This window comes from Heteronotia binoei, chromosome 9, assembly GCF_032191835.1.
Source record: "Heteronotia binoei isolate CCM8104 ecotype False Entrance Well chromosome 9, APGP_CSIRO_Hbin_v1, whole genome shotgun sequence".
NCBI classification, from domain to species: Eukaryota; Metazoa; Chordata; class Lepidosauria; order Squamata; family Gekkonidae; genus Heteronotia; species Heteronotia binoei.
In genome coordinates, this window is record NC_083231.1 from 80,356,721 (window position 1) to 80,381,005 (window position 24,285).

Here is a 24,285-nt window from a genome sequence, read left to right on the forward strand (position 1 = left end):
TCCAGGGATGTTTCAAACCTAGTGATTGGGCAGCCAAATTTGATGAAAATCTGTAACAAATACAAAGGGTTCCAAAAGCTTCCAGCTTTTTCCTGTCTGTAGCAGCCACTGCATTTTTACATATATATTCTCAATTTATATACCTGCATTCCAAAATTACAGATGAAGATGACATTAACAGCATGTTTTGCTACCACAGATGTAGACAGGCATAAATCCACTAAAATCTTCCCTGTTGCAATCCTTGCCTTTTCCTCCAGATGGCTGTTTTTGCACATGCTTATTTCTAGGTTTTGTTTTGAATACTGTTACCTAATTGTATTTGTACTTAATACAATTCTAGGATTTTCAGTATTCAGCTGAATGTAGTAAGGGAAAAAAGTCTAGTTTTCCATCTCCACTTAACAACTAATAGCTGCCACAGCAGAAAATTCTACGGAGGTTCTTCCCAATCTGTGTTATGTTCTGATATGATCCACAAATAACGTTACACATTTGCCTAAGGAAGTTTCACCAGCATTTGAGCCTGACATATTCCAGGCTATATTTGAAACTTGCAAGTGACATTGACTAAGAAAGCAGCCCCCTCCCTTAATAAAATGGAAAGTATGCTGTGTACATTTTGTGAAGAGAGATGATGCTAAGAACATTGTGCAGTCAGAGCTATAATGAACAGAAGCTTAAAAGCTTGTCCATGAACTCAGAAAAGAATGGGAACCAATATAGAATAGTGTCAACATCCAAGAAAACTGTATCTGTTGTAGCACTGTATGCTGAATTGCATAGTCATACATATGAATTAATTTTAACTAGACAATGAAAAAATTTGCATGGGTTTGATTTATGCTGTTTCCACATCAGACTGCATCATTTATCAAAGTCTATTTTTATTAAAATATTTATACCCTACCATACCTCTTGTCTAAAGGTGAATTAATTTTCCTTTCCTACCAACACCTATCCAAGTTATAAACTGCCCAATTCTAACTATATTCTCTCAAAAGTACATTCCATTGCCCTTGCTCTTTTACCTACAGCTCAAAAGTATGCAATGCATAGATTTATTATATATGAAAGCATTCCTAATTTAAGTTTCCATGTTTGTAAGACATCCAAAAATTAACAAAACTTAAATGCTTCTGCACACCAAAGTAGTACTCATCCTGTCTGCTATTTTAAGGAAACAAGAGGACCAGTCTATAAAGTAGAAGGCAAGGCCAACCACCCCGTGAGAAAAGAGCAAACTCAAAGGGGGGGGGGGAGACTTGTTACATTGCAGACTTTATCAAAAACTTTATTAACCTTGATTATTTCAAAGAACAATCTTAACTTCCAAGTATTCCCACAGCTGTGGTAGAAAAAAATATATTCTGAAAACCCTCCCCAAAACTAGTATTTGGGATACAAAGCTTCCATGTGGTCTTCACAGGTATATATTAATACGGAGAAAGGTGCTGCAACAGGAGCTCCCCTTTTCTGAGCTCTCTTCTTCAGTAGCCTGCATTCCATGTAATGCATAGGACAATTTTTAAGTCACAGCTGGGATATTTTCCAATTAAAGTCTAGTTTTTCTTTCATTTATGTTCTCATCGTGCAGACTTTCAGGTGGAACACAACACAGTCCCAGGAATCTTTGAAGAACAGATGTACATCACAGAGTACAAATCTTCCAGAACATTGGCTAGTGTTCATAAAAAAGGTTTCTGAAATACAAAAAAATATACACAAGCCACTTTTATTAAGTACCTAAGTTAAGTCCAACACTTTCAGAAAGAACTAACTGGAAAAAAAGTGACAATTTATAGATTTTAAATGCAAAGATAATTGCACTGAAAGAAACTTAATGGAATACTTTACTTGCAACTGGAACTGCCTCTTATAGACAATTACTATTTTGTGACGAGGGGAAGGGAGAGACACAAGATCTAGTAATGATTTACATCGTGACTGGGCATTTCAACCTTCTCCGTAAGATATCCGTGATGGTCTCCAGCTGTATGTGGAATCCTAAAGACTTAACACAGGAATCCTATATATAGCTTTAATAGGGCTTTGTGTGGTCAACTGCTTAGTTTTCACCACTCCAAGAATGAGTGCAATGTTCAAAGGCAAAATTAAAGTCCTAACATCAAAAGTATTTTCTTCACTTTGCAGGCACATAGCTAGAGAGGGGCAGCATGAGGCCACACCCTTACTCAACTGCCAGGCCCCACAAGTCCTGCTACCAGAAACCCTGGGTGGGGGGTAGGTTTCATAAAGAAAATTAGGGTATTTAGTTAAGTTGCACCCTGGTAAGGTCCTGACACCTGTGACCTTGCCAGCTCTGCCCTCCCTCCCTCCCTATGTGTTTGTTTCTTAAAACTGTGTGGCCTGTTTGCTGAAGACAAATCTCCTTCATGGTGATGGTGTTCCGGAAACTGATCTTGCTACCCAAGTTATTTCCAATGATCAGGACTGAATCTTCTGCATCAACTTTACACTAAATAATTACTTCTCTTCATGCTCTAAAACCTTAGCTTGATGATACTGATTTCTATAATTTGCAATCTTTTCATTCAAAAAGAATACATCATGAAAGCGGGAGCCTTTGGATTGTTACAGGAAAACTTTATCTCAAATAACTAATAAAATAATATACAAACTAGTTAAAAAGTTACAAGAAAATGTAGTAAGAAATGTACACACAGAAAAAAAATCCACAATGGTGCACCACAGCACTCACTTGAGTCTAGTTCAAATGCCGTATAAGCTGGTTGATCCCATCTCCTCGAAATCCAGGATCACCAATTTCCTTGCGGAACCCCATTTTATTGCGAGCAGCATGACGAGCCACCGATAGGTGGAATGGCCACAAAAAATTATTGATTTCGTGAAAATGTTTCCCAGCGGAGTAAATTTCATGTATGAGATCTTCCAAACAAATGATACCATAATTTCCTAAAGAGAAATTTTAAAAAATTAGAAGCTCAAAACACTGTCTCACTTGCAACATAACCATATGCAGTTACAGTTCTGTCACACTGCCATGAAGAAGGGAAGGTGGCATGATAGAGCCCAATCTCATCCAGATACTGTACGCTAAACAGGGTCACAGTGCTTGAGAGACTGCAAAAAAAAAAACTGCAGAGGAAGGAACAGCAAACCATCTCTGCTTTTCACTCACCTTCAAAGCCCCTAGCTGAGGTTGCTGAAAGTTGGCTGTAACTTGATGGCACTTTACAAACACACTGTCATGAACCACAACCTGCTCCAAAGTTAATGTCTTCCAACCTACTTAAACAGTGCCCTCTTACCTAGATGCTTTTCAATCAAAACATTATCCGTAAGAGCAAGCTTCTTCTTGTCGATTTTGCCATGGCCTCTTTTCAGGATCAGCTCTCGAATAGATTTCAGGTTGGGGTATCTGCATAAATACAAAACTGGTGATTCTGATGTTGGAGGACAAACACTGCAAGAATCTCAAGAAACAGCAACTGCATGCAGTCACCTGCCAGAAGGTTTTCAAGTGCTGATCTGCCCAACTTCAGTACAGGCTTCTCCTTTTGGGGAAAGTACTAACACTAATTATCTGCACTGGCTGGCTGAACTAGACAGTAGATATTTCTTAAGCTCACGTTTTCCTTCCTTCTAGATAACGACTTTCTTTTCCTTGACACAAATTTCTATGTGTCTGCAGAGCCAATAAAAAATACACTAGACCAGGGGTGACTAACGGTAGCTCTCCAGATGTTTTTTTTGCCTACAACTCCCATCAGCCCCAGCCATTGGCCACGCTGGCTGGGGCTGATGGGAGTTGAACATATGAACATATGAAGCTGCCTTATACTGAATCAGACCTTTGGTCCATCCAAGTCAGTATTGTCTTCTCAGACTGGCAACGGCTCTTCAGGGTCTCAAGCTGAGGTTTTTCACACCTATTTGCCTGGACCCTTTTTTGGAGATGCCGGGGATTGAATCTGGGACCTTCTGCTTCCCAAGCAGATGCTCTACCACTGAGCCACCGGCCCTCCCCAAAAAGCTGTAGGCAAAAAACATCTGGAGAGCTACCGTTGGCCACCCCTGCACTAGACCATCTTGTGGTGTAAGTACACAGCTTTTCCAGTGAAATTGTCCTCCATTGTGCAAAATGGGAAGACAATTACTGGCCAAAGGGGGAAGTTAATTATTGGGAAAGGGAAACTTTCGCATCAATGTATTACAGTGGCAGGGATCTATAAGCCAGTCTTCTGCAAACTGCAGAGAAGTAAGAGAAGGGGCAAGTATCATCCTCCTTTGAGTTATGATTTTCCACAAGGCTGCTGCCACTTTCTGCAAATGTTCCGATTACCATGGAATAACAGCCATTCAGTATCAGCTAAACCTTAAGCAATTAGTTTTAGATGAAAATACAAAAATAGGCAAAAGCCACAGATGAGATATGACTATTGTCTAATACCATGTCTATTTTGTGATGCTGCCCTGTTCCCTCACTCAGATGCAAGCTTCCCCTCGGTTTTTTCCCCTTCCTTTCTCGCTGAGCAGCCTTTATTTTTTCTTTTATGAAAGTCTGAGTGTCCCGCCCTATCACAGTATTATATACTGATGCTATCTCAGCAGGAACTTGAAGAGACAAGCATAGCCACCTTCAAGAGGGGTTTAGATAAAAATATGGAGCAGAGGTCCATCAGCGGCTATTAGCCACAGTGTGTGTGTGTATATATGTGTGTGTGTGTGTGTGTGTATATATATATAAATTTTGCCACTGTGTGACACAGAGTGTTGGACTGGATGGGCCACTGGCCTGATCTAACATGGCTTCTCTTATGTTCTAAGATCACCTCTTTAACTTAAATTTCTGAAAATGGAACATGAAAGGCTTTTTAAAATTTAAAAAATAAAATATTTTATTCAACATACAGGGGAAAAGGTCAGGTGAAATCAGGGGTAAAATGTCTGAAGTAAATCAATGACTTTTGAGGTAACTTATTATAATCACAAACTCCAGTTCATATGTTTCCAGCAAGTGAGAGTGTAAAGGTTTTCACACATTCTTAGAATCTTTGAGATGAGATGCTTTGCTTTCAGCGTTTCTTAAAAATTCCACTTCACTTTCTTGAGTTTAACAGACTCTTCAGGTTTCAGAAGGCAGGGATACATTAACCAAGTATTCAAATTCTTTCTCTAAACACACCATGGTTCACTCCACTCTTTAGACCTACTTTCCTTTCAATTGCCAGGGAAATTATTATCTTCCCTACCCCTAGAAGATCTATCCCTTTCCCAAATTTGGGGGGGGGGGGGTCTTCACTGATCCACCCACTCCTCCTTGCCAACCTTCCCATTCCTAAGTCAGTATGAAACTGTTTTCAGCTAGAGCTAAACTCTCCTCAGTCGGAGTTAAACTTTGCATAGCCAGGGCTAAACTCAAACTGAATACTCTTCAGTAGTCAGTTTCCATCTTTCTGCTCAACCGCCACTAACCAATCAAATTCGTTTGAGCAGACTGTCACTCAAGGTTTTCTGGCTTTGTGAGGCATTAGACCTCCACAGTCCTTTACGTGTTTATACAGCACTTATGAGATTATAAAGTGCAGTCCATCACACATGTCTATTTTTCACTCACAGTTGAACAAAACAGAATTCACTTCTGATTAAATACACATAAAATTGCTTTATAACGTTCCAACCCCCCTTAAATTTGGTGTGATTTACTTTTGGTGGGATGTAAATACACAGAATTTGGTGGGATGTAAATATACATAAAGGTAGCTGGTGCATGCACTCCTCCAGAAATATACATTCTTTGCCTATCTGAGAACTGACCCTTAACAGCCCACATAAATGGTGCAACGGCAACCTATTGAATTGATTCATATATGCTGTGATACTGGGCAAAGGGTGTGCTAGCCCAGACTTAAGATAAAAGCAAAAAAGATGACATAGAACACCTATGTTAAAGTAACATGACAAACAGAATCTGGAGAATGGAGGCATTTCACAATAGCAAGATGGAAAGTTTATGCTATAAAACTACATCTTATACAAGTTTATATTGTAAGGCTACACTTTGAACTACTGCAGTTTACATCAAACAATATCTACAGCACTGATCACTAAGCTGCAAGGTTTGGTTAGACTTCAAATCAGGCAAACGTAGCCTCTATGTGGCCCTAACACTTCCAAGGTCAACAACAACACAGATATATATATTTCTAAAGCTCCACTAATATGATGTAAAACATATATATTTAGGCAGTGCTCTTCAAAGTAATTATGTTTCCCCGACCCATTCCTTCATATGTCTTCACACAAGTTCACAACTCCACCACCACTCATTCTAAATCAAAGGCAGACTAACCCCCAGGCCACATAAGGCTCCACAATCCGCAGCATTTTCAGCGATGCTGGTGACAGCTTGACAAATGTACCACTGTAAATCTTTCTCAACCGCAGCCTCTGTATGACGTCCAGCACCCGTAGACTCACCCCTCTAATTCTGAATGAAAGGAAAAAAATAATCGTTACCAATTTTTCCACCTTGGAGATACAATCCTGTATACCACAGCTTAATTACTCTGCTTAATGCTAAAGGATCACTTTCAGAATCAACCTACAGATTGGAAAGTACAAACGGTATATGTAACCTTGGTATACTATCTCAGACTCTTTAAAGGGTAGACATTCTATTTTTATTAAGTGTCCCATTCAATTAAGTCTTTAGCCCTTCCAAAGTTTATCATTACCACCAATGCACATTGCTAAAAAGCTGATCAATTCAAGTCTTCTTGTTTTCCATATAGCCAGCAAAAATTAGAATCAAACTTGAGGGATAAAAGCCAGAAGGAAAAAAATCAGATTGGTGATAATGAGCAGCTCCTTACTCAACAATCCGTACAGCAAATGCCAGCTTGTGTCCCTCGGGTAGTAGCATCAGTCCAGGTTTGTGTTCCATGCGCTGCAGGCGGACATCATCTCTGCGTTTCCGATGAGAGTCATGCACAAATGTCTCAAGGCGTTTGAACTTTATCTGTTTTCCACCCTGATGCTAAAATCAGAACATTTTTTAAAAGTTATTTTACTATACTGCTGCACATTAGATAATTACAACAATGTTCAAACTTGAAAAGCTTTAAATGATTTTAATACTAAAGACGTGCATAGCACAAGTAAAGCAAGAGGTGATATACAAAAGTGACAATCTCAGCTCAAAGTGTTTACAATCAACATTACACTGTATGAACAAATGAGTGATCAGTGATCTGACTACAAATGGGGCAAGGGAATTACAGATAAAAGCTATGCCACTAAACAAGATGGCATTTTATTTTCAAAATTAACAAAATCAAACATACCTTAAAAATCAATCAATTTCTTTATAAAGTTACATGCTGAATACTCAGACCAAAAGGTCAAGGGTTCCTTTATGTCACATTAAATAAATGTAGCACTGTAATTTAAGCTGGGAATAAATTTAAATGTATTCCACTGAACTATTTAGATAATCTTTTATTCACTGTCTTCTCAGTAACTACTACTGACACTTGCTTTTAGTTGAATAGGTTTGGGGTGAGGCAGGATGGGAAATCTATAACCAAGGAGACAGGGCATAAATTAAAGCAGAAAGGAATGCAGAACAAAGTATTTTCTAGCACTGATGCCAACCAGCAGGTCAAGCTACACACCCTATTTGGGATCACCAGGATCTAGTTTTCTAAAAATGTTAAGCTAAATATTTAAGAATTTAGTGCATATTTAATGAAATTTCATATATTTTTTCAATTATAGCAACAAATTAGTACACATTTTTATTTAGAAAGCATCAAAGTAATAATGGAAAACTAATATAAACCACCTTCCTGCCACCCAGTCTGTTCTGCTTTAGTGCTAAGAATCCCCACTCTGCCATGGATGCTTGCTAAGCAAGTACCAGCCAAACCACTCTCAGCCAAACCTACCACACAGGTTGTTGTGAGGATAACATGAACGAGTGGACAACAGTGTAAACTACTTTGAGACTCCACTGGGGAAAAGGCAGAACATAAATTAATTCAAATAAAATAAATAAAAGAGAGAAAAACAGGGGTAGAGAAAAATATCCTAAATAAATAAATATTGCATCAAGATGATTTACACAAGCTTTTTAAAAGTGGCTGCAAGGATAACATCCGACAGGGACCATAAACAAAAGGCTGTTCCACATTTAAGCCCCAACTTGAGAAAAGCAGAGAACTGAGCCAGCAATTACTGAATTAACATGTAAAACAAAGTAATATGCCTCACTCCACATTATGTCCTCCATACCTTTCTCTTATCCAGCAAAGCCTGCTTTGCCTGGGTAGCTTTGATTGCCTGATAGGCCTTTCTTTTCTTTAGCAGGTTTTCTGGGACCAATGGTATTTTCTTTTTAGAGCTAAAAACAAACAGCAAGATTATCATACATAAGGAGCCACATTTACTAACAAGCTACTAAAAGCAGACAGGTGAAAAAAAACATAAAGTATACAAAAACATTTAATACAAATTTTAGAATCACATGTATACATATTTTTTAAACCGATCCTAAACCTGCCAAAATGAAATTTATTGGCTATTTCCATACTTTAATACACCCTCGCTTTTATGATGCGTAAGCCAACACAATTCTTTTGGAATAGCAACACAAGCAGGGCATCTACGTCAGTGTAAGCTCCAGCTTTATAACGCTCGCTCTCAGGGCTGCCCCTTCACCCTCCTCCAACAGCCCCACTGCGCTTCAAGTTCCAGGACTTCGCTCATCTCAAGCAATGCTAAACATACACAGCAACTCTCCTCGTAACACCCTGTCCTTCCTCCGCCGATCATCCACAGCAAAGCCATACATGAGTCCCCTCCACCTCTCACCGTCCCGGCACTTCACAAGCCTCTCCGAAGCCCACCACAACCCGCCCGCGCCGTGGATGACAGCGGATTCTCCGGCCTTACTCGCGCCCCAAAACACTCACTCAGGTTCCGCCATGTTTTCACTCCTTCAGGCTCCAGTTCCCAATCGCAAGCAGAAACAACCCGGAAAGAATGGCCGCTCTTCCCAGACGCATGCGCGCGGTAACATCCGGTTGGAGCTGTGTTGGCTTTCGCTGCCGTCTCTATGGTTATTGGGTAGGCTCCAAAGGGTTTTGTTTTAAGGAGCGTTAGTAAGGTTGAGTATAGACTACTTAAGAGTTTTTGCTACAATAACGTGAAGTCCTTTTGTTTTTCCCAATTCAGATTTCCAAAATTATATGTGATGTGTCTGCGCGAAGGGAAAACACCTTCATTTACTCGGGAGTAAGTCCCACTGTTAAGTCTTAGAACTTACTCCCAGGTAAGTGTATATCGTAATCTCTGTCTGTTTACTGGGAAGTCAGTCCCACGGAAATCAGTAGCCAGCGTCGACTACACCAGTTCCCCTGTGGACAAAAGCTTAATGGGGAGGTGTGATGGAGTTCAGAAAGGCTCCTTCTTTAGAAAGACAACAACTTCATTCCGCGTGTGGCCTGATGCTTTTGGTGAAGCCAAGAGCTCTGGATCTGGTACGTGACTGGATGGGACACATTCTGGGATTTCTGTGGATACCGTTTTGAGTGGGCTGTAAAGTTAATAAATACTTCATAGTAGTCAAGTCATTCTGAAATTGATAGTGCTCCGTTTTGGAGCACTTCAGTTTGAGGACTTCATTGAAGCAAACACAGAAGAATGTATGATTGTGCTTCTCAAAGTTGTATTCTACATCTACTTAATTTAGAGCTACAAATGTAACGCTGCACCTATTTATGTCCCACCAAATTCTGTGTATTTCCATCCCACCAAATTTAAGGGAGATTGGGACATTATAGAGCAATTTTATGTGTGTATTTACTCAGAAGTGAATTTTGTTTTGTTCAATTTACTTCCAAATGTGGATATGTCAGATTTCATTCATAGCTAATCATTAATTAATCAGCTAAGTTGGTTAATCAAGGTAAAACAGAAATGTAGTCAGGTAGAGAGTAGAGCTGAGAACAGGGGCTTGATCTGTGTTGGGCAGGGTTTGGAGGCTCAGACTTGCTGCCTGAGTATGATCCTGGAAGCTTGATCTGTGTTGGGCAGGGTTTGGAGGCTCAGACTTGCTGCCTGAGTATGATCCTGGAAGCTCCATTGTTCTGGGTGACCAGATAATAGGTAGCTTCCCATTCACTCTGGTCTGCTGGCTCCAGCCTTTTCTGGAAGGGAGGATGGTGCCACAGTCACACAAGCCTTGGTAGCATGTGGGTTGGACTGTTGTAGCACACTCTTTAAACATGTTTCAGAAGTATTGGCTGGTCCAAAAGGCAACTGGTTGGACCAACTGCAGTGAGCACATTGTTCTTAATTTTCCCCAATCACACTGCCAGTTTGCTTTTGGGCACTGTACAAAGTTCAGATGATAATGTAAATGCAAGCCAGTTAGAGTTTTAAAGGTCATCTAGTGCATCACCTCTATCCACACGTTCTGGCTTCTGCTCTTAGGTCAGCCAAGGGTGCTTTATTGCAGCAGCCCTAGTTCAGGAAGTTCCATAGATGGAAATTCTCACAAGGGCTTTCTGAGCTGCTGTCCCCACTACTGGGACTTATTCCCCCCACCCACACACTGCATGTGGTTTCCTTTCTGGAATCCCTCCAACAGCAGCTGAAAACTTATTTGTTGTTCCAGAAGGCCTTTTTAAAGTTAATTTGTTCCCCGGTGCTTTGAAAGATGTTTTTAGATAATGGCCTTTGTGCCCTGTTTGTTGGTCCTCCAGGGAAACTGGTTTGGCTGCTGTGTGAAACAGGATGCTGGACTAGATGGACCACTGGTCTGATCCAACTGGGTTCTTTTTATGTTTTGAATTGTTTTGTATTGAATTTTTGTGCTATTTACAAAAAAAGTGTAAGCCACATTGAGTGTTTATTTTAAGTAGAAAAAATGAGTATAAATAAACTCTTGAATAAAACAGAAGTCATTTGCAGTGCGATCCTAAACTGATTTACACCCCTCTATGCCCATGGAATCCAATGGTGTAACTCTTCTTAGATTTCACTTTTAATCATTAATTAGCAGGGCTCAGATTAAAGGGTGTTTTGTGGGCAACTTCCATTTGTGTCACCTTTCTTCCAGTTTTTCTGCTATAATGAAAATTAAAAATGATTTTTTTACATTACATACAAAATTAGCAAATTTTGCATTTCAGTAAAGAAGCTTCTATAAGTTTCCTTCTAAGAGTAAGAAGTGCAGGCAATATATATACATATATTTGGATTTGTTCATTTTTATGCCATTTTCACTCAGGTTTTAGTGAAATAAAGAATGTTTTAAGTTCCCAAATTGAGCAAAAGAAAATAAAGTCAGTATGGTATAATGACTAGGTTGTTTTACTGAAATGTGGGAAATCCAGAAGGTGTGACAGAATTCCAAGCGCAACTGGGCCAATTCTTGTCTTATAGCCATTTCTGTTTGGTTCTTTTCCCCATAAGGCTTTGCATCTCTTTCTCAAGCCTGCCCTTTCTAAACACTCTGCTCTAGAAAAATTGTTGACTTCTTTTAGTTTCAGCCTCGAAGTCATAACATCTGTGCATCTCCATGGTTCCCCCATGACAGAAAGAGTATCACTGATGATATACAGGTTGCTATTTGAAGAGATGGGGCTTCTTGTTTTCATAGTATTGTTTTAACTAAGTCAGAGTTCATGCCTTACTGTATGTTTGATAAAGGTTGAGATTTGTTAGATACGTCAGAGGCTCATCACAGACTTGACTGACATTAGCTCCTGTGGATGGACAAAGGTTTTAATTGTGTGATTTTATTCTTGTTCACTGCTGTTCTTGGCAACAACCCATTTCTCTGGGTCTTGACAAGAGCATCCAAGGATATTCTTTATAAAATACTGTGTACAATGTTTAAGAATTGAATTTTGAATTAATGTTGTATGCTTCATACTAGATTCTTACATATTTAGAAGGGTTTTACATTAAGGTTTTAATTTTTATAAATGGTTTTAACTTTGGAACAGATTTTTCTCTCTCAAATTATGGGGTTCTTGCCAGTCATTCCCCCTTATTGAACCCGGTGGGAATGGAAGTACTAGGAAAGGTTTTTATACTCCAAAATTCCCTAAGAGAAGGATCCTTGGTCCAAATTCTTTGGAGAAATAACAGGATGACAATAGCAAATGCTTGGCATTTATGTAGCACATGTGAAATGAAATAATATGCATTATCTCAGTGATCTTTATAGTTTATAGTTCAATAAATATTATTATACCCAGGTTGCAAATTAGGTTTTTGGTGGAAAAAATAGCAGCTTACTAAACAGTGTCATCCTAAACAGCTCTATTTAGACTCCAGCTCAGGTTTGTAAATGGGTTATACTCCCAGAAAAAGTATTCTTGGGAATACACTGTAATATAAGGCTGTTCTTAGCTTTCTAGATTTCAGTGGGTTTAAGCATGCCTAACTCTGCATATGGCTGGGTTGTTCACGAAATATTGTACAGGTAATACATTAAGTGTAAATAATATGATAAAATCTGTACTTTAATATTTTGGTAGACTTCCATTAGTATTCACAAGCATTGGAAATTGGTGCTAAATATAATGACTTGGATCCTATGAATGAATTCTGTGTGCTAAGTAATCATTGCACAAGATTAAAGGTTTTCAAGTGGGCCCTTGCCCAAACAGAAGTGTTAGTAGAAGAATGCTCCATGGCAGACTATCTACTGTACACTAAACTCATTCATAGGACCCAAGCCTTTGTTTGCTATATACTCTTAAATTTTATTTGCAACATTTATCTCTTCTATACAAACTTAAGGTAGGTTATTGTCATAGTTGTAGTGAACCAAAGACAACCATAAAACATAAGCACCAAACTCTGAAAAGCAGACTTGCAGATTTGCAAATTATCAGACTGTGGAGAGAATGGCCTATGCAAACAACAGCGCACTGAGACAATATAGTTTTGCATGCCTTGCAGAAGGCAGGCAGAGAGGGTACCCTTGCCTTTTGCATTGTCTTAGGCAACCACTTCCACAATGTCAATGTAAGAAAATTGCAGAGGGATAGCTGTGTTAGTCTGTTAGAGCAAATTAAAATAAAAGTCTAGTGATACCTTAAGACTAACATTTATTTCCATATGAGCTTTCAAAAATAACAACTCCCTTCCTTTAAGGACAAGAGCAGTGACTCTCAAAAGTTCATGTGGAAATAAATGTTTTTAATCTTTAAGATATAAAGATAGAAATGGCCACAGCAACCAACAGAATGGGAGAAAGAGGAGGAACTGTTGTGAGAAATTTCAGAAATAGTCCTTTAAATATGTATGTCCCAGACTGAAGAGTTTTAAATACTGGAATGGGGAATTATTATTACATTGTTATCCTGTTCATCCTCAGCACACCACAGAGCAGCAAACAGGTTTCTCCCTTCTTCTTGCAACTAATAATGTCAAGTTGTGATTGATAAATTTTATTTACGTGTACTTAGACAGGCAAGTGGCATGAAAAGATGAGTGCTTGAGAGAACATCGTAAAGAGGGATGAAGAATACCAGATGATGAGGCAAGGTTTGGGCCAAGAACAGTGTTTATGAGAAATAAGGAAAAGGAGGCAACTGTCAGAGATAAGGAAGTAGAAGAGAGAATGAAAGAAGGAAAATAATAAGGCCAGTTTTGAACTGAAATGCCAGAAAATTCTGCCCCTGGTGTAAGGTATCTTATCTGGTGAAGAAACAAAGATTACGCATTCTTTAGAATTCTCTCAGTTCCAAGGAAGAAAGAATAAGTTGGAGCTCACTCTCTGTGTTCTGATACATCATCATGCACAACATCAACCCTGGTGTCAAGTCATCAATTTGTATTTGTGGGCTGACCATCTGTAGATACAAAGACGTGAGTATTTGGAAAGGAATGAATGACACCATTCTATTTTAGCATTTTGCTTTGTTTCTATTGTTTCTTTCATGTAAAAGTTGAATTTATAAAATCAATTAAAATTATGTATATAGTTGGTAAATACAAATTTTATATCTCGTTGCTTATTTGTTCTCCCAAAAGATCTCAAGCTTTTTATATTATACTCACAGTCATATGAAGTAAGCTAAGCTGAGGCAGAATGACAAGCCCAGGGTCACAAAATGAACTTCTAGGCTGTGTGGGATCTCCCCAGACTTTATTTATTAATCTATTTACAAAATATAAACTTCTTTTTTCTGTCCTCAGCACCACCAAGGCAGTTGACAGATTAAAACATACATAATACAAACATATCTTAAAAATTACTGAATCTAAACAAAGCATCCAATTAAAACCATTAAAATAAGATAACACCTGCAATACAATACACATACACAAAAACAACAGTTAACAATTCAGGGGGGAAAGATCCAGTACTGAGAACACAGCAGATGAAAAAAAAACCTCTTCACCTGCTGGCGAAAAACAGCAACAAAAGGTGCAGGCCATTGTCCATGGGGAAAGAGCTACAGGGTTTTGATGCCATAATTGAGAAGACCCTGTTCCAGGTTTCGCTTCCTTGATCTCAGAAGGCGAGGACATGCAAAGCAGGGCCTTGGGTAATGACTGTTGTGGTTGAGGGAGTAGGCAGTCCTTTAAGTATGTTGCTCCCAAGCCATGGAGGGTTTTAAAGGTCAGCACCTTCAACTGTGCCTGGAAATAGATCAGGAGTCAGTCAGTGTAGATGAGCTAAGACTGGAGTGATGTAATTTGATACTCTTAACCATTACACTGCATAGGCAGAGCTGGTGAGCACAGAGGCAAATAGGTAACCAGTGCAGCTGTTTTAAAAATGGTGTAATGTGAACAGAATGACTCCTGTTAAGACATTCAGCCATATTCTGCACTGGTTCAAGCCTCCAGACTCTCTTTAGGGCAACCCAATTTAGAATACCTTATAGAGAAATGAATCAATATGGCCAGGTTATCTATTTCTAGAAACTTGTAGATCAAATGTGGATGAAAGAACACATATCAAGTGTATGTTGGGTCAAAAGCATTCCTAAGCACATAAGTTGATCTACCAGAGGTACTCACTCTTTCCTAAACTGGTAAATCACTCTCCTCCTCAAACATCAGTATCACCTCTGACTTGTCTGGATTCAGTTTCAGCTTGTTTGCATTCAGCTCCTTAATAAAAATAAACCAGGCACACCTGAGCCCTGCTCAAAAAATTAGGGGTCCATTTGAAAATCTCAAGTTTGGGGAAATTTCCCCAGACACATTTTCAGCCTCCAAGAAATTTTCATTGGTCATAATGGGGAGGAGCCATGTCATTGTGGAAGTATTCCTGCTTTGCAAGTTTAATTTCTGGCACCTTCACTTGAAAGACCTCAGGCAGGGAAGCAGTAATCTGCCATCCCGAGATACTGCAGAGCTGCTGGTAATCTGAATAGATAATACCAAGCTAGACAGACAAATGATTATGAGGCTGATTCATGTTGTATATTCTGATAACTGTTCTTTCAAACCAAGCCATGCATACTCATAATATCTTTAAGTAAACAGTTTAATGGCTTTGTTACAGTAAAACATTTCTTGCAATGTTATTGAATTTATTTATTTAAATTTACTAATTTTAAATATTTTTCTACTAGCAACTAATGCACAGGTGCTCATTGTGGATGTCAGAATACTTTCTGTGCACAAAACATCTGCTTAGTGGCTAGGCAGCTTTAAGGTTAGAAATCCTATGACACAGTGCAAAACATGCATGCACAAGAAGTTAATTTTATGTAACTTTAAAATCACAAAACCCATGTTTCCTAGTGCTTGTAAACAAAATCACATGCATGACAGCTTTTAGAGATTAGATGACTTTGAACAATTAAGGAACTAGTGAACTATGCATGTGCACAAAGAAGTCTGCAAACTATAATCTGACTAACAAATTTTCTATAGGTATGCTGTGCCGAGGAGCTGAAAAACAGAACTGGCAGTGGAATTCCTCCAGTGAATTTCACATGTGAATAATTTTAGCGTCCTTTGTCATTATGGTGACTAGTGGATCTGAATTGTCATTCACCAGTCTCAAACATCTGGTGGTTATTTGCATCCATCTTGTTCTTAACTTTTTTTCATCTGTTTTTGTAATCTTTTTAATTAGTTTGCAGTTTTTTAAGGGAGAAAAGACAGAGTGGAGCTGAATTGGAGATCTTTTTGATTTGCACTTTTCTTACTCTAACACATAGAGATGTGTTAGATTAGCATTGGTCTCTATTCTAAAATGTTCAATATCTCACTTCACAGACTGTAAATTAAAGCTGGTGTCTATTCTTAAATTGCTCCCTGCAGTGCCTCCTCTTCCAGTATAATTAAGTAAAATTTGAAGAGCATAATTGTTATGACATTAGTCCCCTACTGTGAGATTATATTTTTTTGGTCAGGAACAGTGAATTTCATAGGTCAAAATGCAATGTAAAACACACTTAAATTGCATTGAGATCAGTGTGTTGGACTGTGACTTTTGTTGATTCTGCATAGGCATACTACAGTATTGTTAGATTCCCATTTTAGGATAATTTAGAAATTATAGATCCATGATTTGCAGTCACTCGTAGATTATATTATCTTCTTACCATTTTGCAGTAAAAGTAGCAATGACTTCTGACCATATAGTCCTTTTTTATTCATAAATTGTCATCATATTTGGTATAAGTGATGTACCATAAAATGGTTTTATCCTAACAAGTCCTGTAAAATGTAAATATTGACACTATGACCGGTTCATGAACTGAGGTATTTTAAACAGCTGTGTTTGTATTTCTGCCAACAAAATTTTAGTATTAGTACTTCAGGGGAAATAATATTGACCTGGGAATAAATGTGACATATAAAGAATAATGTTTTCAGTCTGTGTACTATGTTCTTTATCTTAAAATGTGGTTCAACAGTGTGTTGTGCAAATGAACTTTCTTTTCATGAGGTAAGATTTTGGTTATCTTGTGATGACTGCTACCTGAATATTCTGGTATCAAAGACTGTCCCATATCGTCCTTTAGGTGTTATTACCATCCTTCGAAAATGTTCTAGGAAAGTGAAAACATGACCCTTGTGAAGTTTTCTTTTCCACTCATTTGATGTCCAGGTTCAGGCAGCCACCTGGGACAAGAGGCAATAAGCACAATCCAAACACAGTCCAGGGTCAAAACACAGCTATTCAAACGTCAAACCAGAAGAGCAGATCCAAAGAGCACCAGCCAGGTCATGATCCAGAAGGCCAAATACACAGAAGTCTAACGGACAGCAGCAAACAAATTGCTTCCATGCAGGCTCTTCCTTTTCTGGCTGCTTTTATCAAAAGTCATTCAGAGCCATGTGCAGCTCTTCAACCTGCTGAGTCATCCAGAGGACAGGTGCATGTCATCAGTGACTGAGCAGCCCACAGGGCTGTCATCCCTGATCCTGCAATGACTCCAACCCACAGACAGAGATTGTCCTGTGCTGGGCTGCCACCTCTGCCCTACCGCACTTCCCTCCAGGCCCACCTTCTCTGACATTCCAAGGGCTCTGATGACCCTGGAGGTGAGGTTGGTGGTTGCAGGGCCTCTGCTTCAGTTTGTAGGCTGCAAGACAGAGTATGGCATGCTGACTTCAGCCTGCGACTCCCTGTCTGCACATGACAGAATCTCCACCTAGTCTGGTAGGCCTTTCTGCAGCATCCAAGGGCTAGGGCCAGCTTCTTTCTGTCTCTTCCTCAACCAAGGAGGTGTTGGCAAGCTGACCATGACATTTGAAAAGTAAAATTGAAAGCTAAAATTTATATTAGTAGATATGTAGAATTTTCTCTGTTTAATGAATGTGTTTTAGTCCTGATTTTTCATTGGTTCTATGATATATTTTATTATGCCGCTTTAATTGTTATTTTTTTTAATTTATTTTTCAGTTTTGTATTCTGCCCTTCCCATATAGTGGCCCTGATTTGGCAGAAAGGTGGGATATATATTTTTATCAAGATCAATTTTTTTAAGATAACACCAGCTCTCAGTGCTTTCCATAATACCCTAGTATAAATGGCCCCAGTCATAATCTGCCATCATTGTTCTGAGTGAACTGGCCATAGACATTCTACTCACCAGGCAGTTTGCTTCATGCACTTGAATGGGCTCCAGCCCATCTGGTTGCTGGTAAGTCAGCCAGAGGTAAACAACTGGAGCCAGAATTTAAATCCTATGTGGCAGCATGGGACCCACTGAACTGCAAGCATGTGACAGAAAAGCATATAATAAGCATGTGAAATCATTGTCATGTGACAGGAAAAGGAGAAGCCAGAGTTATGACCTCACTGGTATCGAGGCCAGAATCATGGACAAAACATCAAGAGAGCCCAGGATGACTTGAATACTAGGAAATCTACCGTAGCGAGGAGCAAACTAGCACAGGCAAGCCAAATAACTTCCTGCTGAACCTTCCTTACTGCTCATGCCCAGTTAAGCTCTCCCTGCCAGTCATCCAGTACTCCTGTTCTATGCTTGTGAAGCAGAGCTCCCTCCACACCAACCTATAGCACTTCAGAAAGTGGGCATGTTCTATAGTCACACAGAGCATTGGAGGACCAGCTAGAAGTGTCTAAGCTGTGCTGTGTAGAAGGAAGACAGAGGAATCAAAGCGCAATTATTTCCATCACTGACCTTGCTTCTTTTTCCGACTTGAACATGGTTGTAAAACAATGCAAGAACTGCAGCCCTTCCAAAAAAACATTTTAAAATTGCAACTCTGTGGGGTCTTGCTACTCATAATATGTAGCCCCATGGCACTAGGCTTGATGGAATATGGTCTAAGCATAAGACAGCTATAGTCACGTGTCATCTTCACCATATAGTTATAGTGTCTGTGTAGATTAGTTGGAAATGATGTACAGATCTCATTAACTGTAAATCCTGAAAATTATAAATATACTCCACAGTACAGGAGAAAAAAGATATAGCCTTTAAAAACAAAGTCCTATGAAAGAAGTGGTAACATCTGCATACCTAAAATACTAAGAACAAGCTGAATCTGGAAAAGACAGAGGTAATGCTGGTCAGGAAGTCAGATACTCCAGAGAGATTGAATCCATTTATCCTTAATGGAGCGATACCAGTTTTTTAAGAGCTTGGGGGTGTTCATAGACTCTACCTTTCTTTTGAAAAGCAGGTTGGCATGGTGGCCAGGAACACCTATCAACTGCTGCACCTGGTTCCCATTACCTGGACTCACCCAGTCTGGCCACACTGATCTATGCTCCTGTAATCCCCCAGTTGGATTAAGAACATAAGAGAAACCACGTTGGATCAGGCCACCATTGTCCCACCCAATCCAACACTCTGTGTCACAGTGGCCAAAACCCAGGTGCCATCAGGAGGCCCACCAGTGGGGCCAGAATTCCAGAAGACCTCCCACTGTTGCCACCCCCAAGCACCACTGCCCCAGACATAGTGTTCCATTCTGTGAATTTAGACAAATTATGAGAGGGAGGACAGGAAGAGTTGTTGCTAACTTGCTTTTTTCATCTTCTGGGTGTGGAGCAGGGGTAACGGTGTGGGGGGAGGTATTTGAATTTCCTGCATTGTGCAGGAGGCTGGACTAGATGAGACCCCTTCCAACTCTATGATTCTCCACCTTGTGGCTAATTACCACTGATGGACCCCTGTTCCATATGTTTATCCAATCCCCCCTTGAAGCTGTCTGTGCTTGTAACCGCCACTACCACTTCCTGTGACAGTGAATTCCACGTGTTAATTACTCCTTGGGTGAAGAAATACTTCCTTTTATCTGTTCTAAACTTACTGCTCATTAATTTAAATGAGTGCCCATGAGTTCTTGTACTATGATAAAGGGAGAAAAATACTTCTTCCTCTACTTTCTCTATCCCAGACATAATTTTGTCAACCTCTAACATGTCACCCTGCAATCATAATTTCTTCAAGCTAAAAAGCCCTAACCTCTTTAACTTTTTTTTCATATGGAAGATGTTCCATCCTTTTAATCATTTTAGTTGCCCTTTGCTGCACTTTTTCCAGTGCTATAATATCTTTTTGAGGTGTGACAATTACTGCAGCACTTTCTATGTGAGGCTAACCTTGAAGACAACCTGGAAACAAAAATTGGTCCAGAATATGAGACCCCAACGATTACAAAATGGGCTAGCTGTTAGAAACATAAGTTGCCCAGTTTGAAACAGCTACATTGACTGCCAGTCTGTTTCTGAGTTTAACAAGGTGCTGTTTGTGACCTGTAAAGCTTTTAATGGCCTGGGACCCACATATTCATGTCCTTCCATATGTCCCTGTGTGCCAACTATGGTGTTCAGGAGCCATCTGTTGGCTATCTCACACTTAGGGTGGCTTGTCTGGAATCAACCAGGGCCTGGGCCTTTTCCATCACAGCTCTTGCTCTGTGGAATGGACTTCTTGAAGAGGGGAAGGGAGCCCCTTCATAGGGGCCCCTCAGGAGGAGCCACTACAAAGCCTACTTGTTTGCCAGGGCTTCTGAGGAGATTTGAATTCGCAGGCATCTTTTAAGAGGAGGGAGATTTGGTGGAAGTGGGGGTGTTATTCTGATTCTAACTGAAAAAATGTTTTTAACTATTATTGTAAGCCACCTTGAACCATGAGGAAAGGCAGGGTATAAATATTTTAATAAATAAATAAAATGCAGAATTATTCCACCGTTCCACTGATTTCAGTGAGCTTAAGTGGAGTAAGTGCACTGTTAAAATGTCTTTTAAAAAAATAGACAAATTTATGAAGCATAGCTTTGTCAATGGCTATTAGCCATGACAGGGAACAAACAATAGGAGATGGCTATCATTGTGCACTACTTTCATCTTCCAAATGGAGTTGGCTTGCTCTGCTGGAGACAGATGGACCTTTGGTCTGATCCAGCAAAGCGGTTCTTAATCCATTCTTACCCATACATTTTATTTTGTGTTTCTCCAAAAATGGTAATACTTTCTAGTTTCTTTTGATTGATATACAGAACAATTCTTTGGATAGCTTAAAGGTTTTCTTCTCTTGCCAGAAACCACTCTGAAGCTAAAGCCGCCTGAACTGATCCCCCCACAGCTGCAGTGTTATATAAGCTCAACACCATAAATTCAACAGAACTTTAATAAACACAGATTTGGCCCGCTGTTAAGCAGAGCATATTGTGGGTGATCACATTTCATCTGGGAAGGAGAAAGGAATTCCTTCCTTCTTCTGAATACATTAATCATGAATTGATCTCTTTGTTAGATCTGTTCAAATCAGGTGAAGTCGAATTAGTAACCCTGCTTGCATTCTCCATTCCCTTCTATGAATATAAACAGTAGTTAACAGACTAGTACAATACTGTCAGTCGTGTTTATGTGACTATGTATCATGTTCCATAGTAATGTAAGTATAACAGAAATGCTGTAGGGTTTTTTCCCCCTTCCTTACTGGACTGCACCATTTGGAATATAGCCAGGGGTTACTGGCAATGCAGCCCTGATTTTGATAGCCTAGGCTAGCCTGTTCCCATCAAATCTTGGATGGTAAGCAGGATATTAGTATTTGGATGGGAGACCTCCAAGGTATACCAAGGTCATGATGTGGAGGCAGGCAATGGCAAACCATCTCTGAACGTCTCTTGTCTTGAAAACCCTACAGGACTGCCATAAATTAGCTGTGACTTGATGGTACTTTTCACCACCACTGGCAATGCACAGGAGATTTCAGTTTTCTGCATGAGTGAGAGCCTTGTTGCTTGTGAACAAGAAATAAGAACTCCTTGAGATGCTGGAGGCCCCAGTCTGCCATATTGTCAGAAGCAGTTTCCTTTCCTGATGTCCAGTGTGAGGGGTGACTTGGCAATCCAACCAAGCAGAAGGAGAAGTAGCTTCACAATGGATGTTGTACGAAAGGTACATTACTTACATTTTCAAAAAGCACTGCTCTTCATGTTTAGAGAACTACATGTCTGTAATCAGAACAAAATTCATTATGCTGGTGGTGTTTTTAACAATTAAATCACATCTTTTGACTGACTATAATACCAGTGGCACATGGAAATTTTCCATAGGGGGAAGTTTGTTTATAGGGAAAGAGTGGGTTTTGGATACAGAAAGCCCTCCAGGTCCAGTCTCTGATGCTTCCAGTTAGGGGATTATAGGTAGCAGGTGTTGGGGAAATATTTTCCTTGCCTGAATCCTTGGAGAGCTACTACCAGGTCATGGTATGTACGTAATACCAAGGTGGGTGGACCAGTGTTCTGACTCAGTATTAGGGATGTGTGCATTTGGATCTACCCAAACTGGGAAAAAAATCACCTTATTGGTATGTTTTAGCTTCCCAAATGTATGTGGGTTTTTTCAGGAAAACGGGGGGGGGGGGGGGGGGGCGGGGTAGAGAGGAGGAATTCTGGATATATTTTGGAATTATTGGTAGATCCAAAAATAGTTGGATAGTTTGTCATGCCTCTACTGTTTAAAGTTTAAAGGGACTGCAGAAGACAGTCTGAGGATCAGCTGTGCTGTGGAGAGCAGACTACCGCCCAGCTTGGCTTGGGGCTACTTTCATACACCCCAGTTTAAACTAGGCTGCAGGAGAGGCCAGCTTCAGAAGCTGCTGTGCTGCAGGGAACAATCTGCTAGTGGCAGCACAGCAGATCTTGCAGCCAGCTTCTCCTGAAGTATGGTTTAAACCACACTATAGGAGAAGCCATCCTAACCAGGGTGACCTCCCTGCCGCATGCAGATCCTGGGGCCAGCTTCTGCAGTGTGGTTTGAACCCAGGATCTGGCTGGTGGTTTTTTAAAATTATTGTATTTATCTTCTTGAGTTGATTGGACCTAAAAAAATTTGGAATTTCTGAAAAGTTCTAGATCCAAATACCATACTGGTATTGGAATCAGGGACTTTTCAGAAATACTGATTTTTTTTTCAGGTCCAATAGACTTGAACTGAAAAATACAGGTTAAAAAGGGATTGCACACTTCTACTCAGTAGGGCAGTTTCATGTTCCTACATTAGAGAGTCTCTTGTATGTGCATTAGAGATGCAGCCCTGAAAAGGGGGCCCCGTAACCTAAAGTCTCCCTGACCTTGATAGTTTAGGCTAGTCCAGGCTTATCAAATCTGGGAAGCTAAGCAGGATCAGCCATGGTAGGTACTTGGATGGGAGACCCAAAGGAGGTCCAGAGATGCTAAGCAGAGGCAGGCAATGGCAACCACTTCTGACCATCTCTTGCCCTAAAAATCACACAGGATTACCAAATGTCAATTGTGACTTTTTCTACAAACAAACAAACAAAAACCTTAGAAGCAAGATCCTTTAATAAAATGCTTAGGCATTCTTAGTTATATAATGAAGTCACATTGGCAGTGTTTTGGCAGATATAGAAGGCCTAGGCTACTGACAGTGCAATCCTAAAAAGAGCTCCATACTTGTAAACCCATGGACTTACAAGGGTGTAACAATTCTTAGGACCGCAGTGACACAACATGAACATCACTAAACATGGTGGAATCTTTGTAAGTCCTCAGTTTGAGAAGCAGTGAGTACAGTTCATGCTATTGCCAAGCATTTCTTTCCTGGTACACAAAATCTGATTGGGCCATAAGAACAAAAGAGCTTTACGTTCCCAAATAGAAAGCAGTCTTCAGCAAGCCCAGTTCACTCTGAATGAGAAAATTGGTTTAATGGTGGCTAAAACAGAATAAAATACAAAAAAAAAATAGAGACAAAAGCATATAAAAACATGCCAATATTCCAAAAGAAACGAGTTGTGGGGGAGAATGTGTTCCTTATTTAAGCAAGGCTTTTGTACTGTGAGAAATACGGTGTGAAATAAAATGCATTGTGTTAAATAAAAATATCTCATCGTTAGCAGTTTGGTGCCAATTAACAAGGGAAATGGGTAGTGAGGACATGCTGGTACTTGACATTTTGGTCAGGATATAGAATTAATTAGAAGTGCACATCTCACTGGAGTGACTAAGAGAGTGTATCCTAGGTCTTCGAAGTCCGAGAACTTCAGAACATGTAAAGGCAAGGGATGAATGTCCTTTTTATTCCAGATTTTACTCTAGATTAATGATGTTCGGTTAACCTGTTTTTTTTCCTCCAGATTGTGAGCGCAGATTAAATCAATCCTAAATCCAGGGCCATAGGAACAGTTGCTCTGTAGTTCTTTATTTTTAAGACTCTGTTTACAAATGTTTGCAGCACAGAATAAGTAAATTCCCCTGGGCAATATTGCTGCATACTGAGATGTGAGCTGGAAATACCAGCTGCTGATCTGTTGCCTCATGAGCTACATTGATTTTTTTTTTTATGCTGAT

General features: G+C 39.7%; 1 protein-coding gene across 1 annotated transcript; it reads right to left on the bottom strand.

The window, feature by feature from the left end:
• Positions 1 to 1,268: 1,268 nt before the first annotated feature.
• RPL7L1 (ribosomal protein L7 like 1) lies at positions 1,269 to 9,082 on the bottom strand. The gene is made up of 7 exons (XM_060246853.1): positions 8,961 to 9,082; positions 8,281 to 8,389; positions 6,861 to 7,024; positions 6,338 to 6,475; positions 3,294 to 3,403; positions 2,723 to 2,937; positions 1,269 to 1,703 (listed from the first exon to the last, which is right to left on the bottom strand). The coding sequence occupies exons 1-6, from the start codon at positions 8,972 to 8,974 to the stop codon at positions 2,729 to 2,731; spliced, it is 744 nt and encodes a 247-aa protein (XP_060102836.1). The 5' UTR covers positions 8,975 to 9,082; the 3' UTR covers positions 1,269 to 1,703; positions 2,723 to 2,728.
• Between the last annotated feature and the right edge of the window lie 15,203 nt (positions 9,083 to 24,285).

Excerpts from the sequence above, each read along its gene's own strand:
- RPL7L1 (XM_060246853.1), bottom strand. Across the intron at positions 7,025-8,280 it reads CTTTGCTGGATAAGAGAAAG|CATCAGGGTGGAAAACAGAT; the intron begins GTATGGAGGACA and ends TTCTGATTTTAG. Across the intron at positions 2,938-3,293 it reads TTTGATTGAAAAGCATCTAG|GAAATTATGGTATCATTTGT; the intron begins GTAAGAGGGCAC and ends ATTTCTCTTTAG.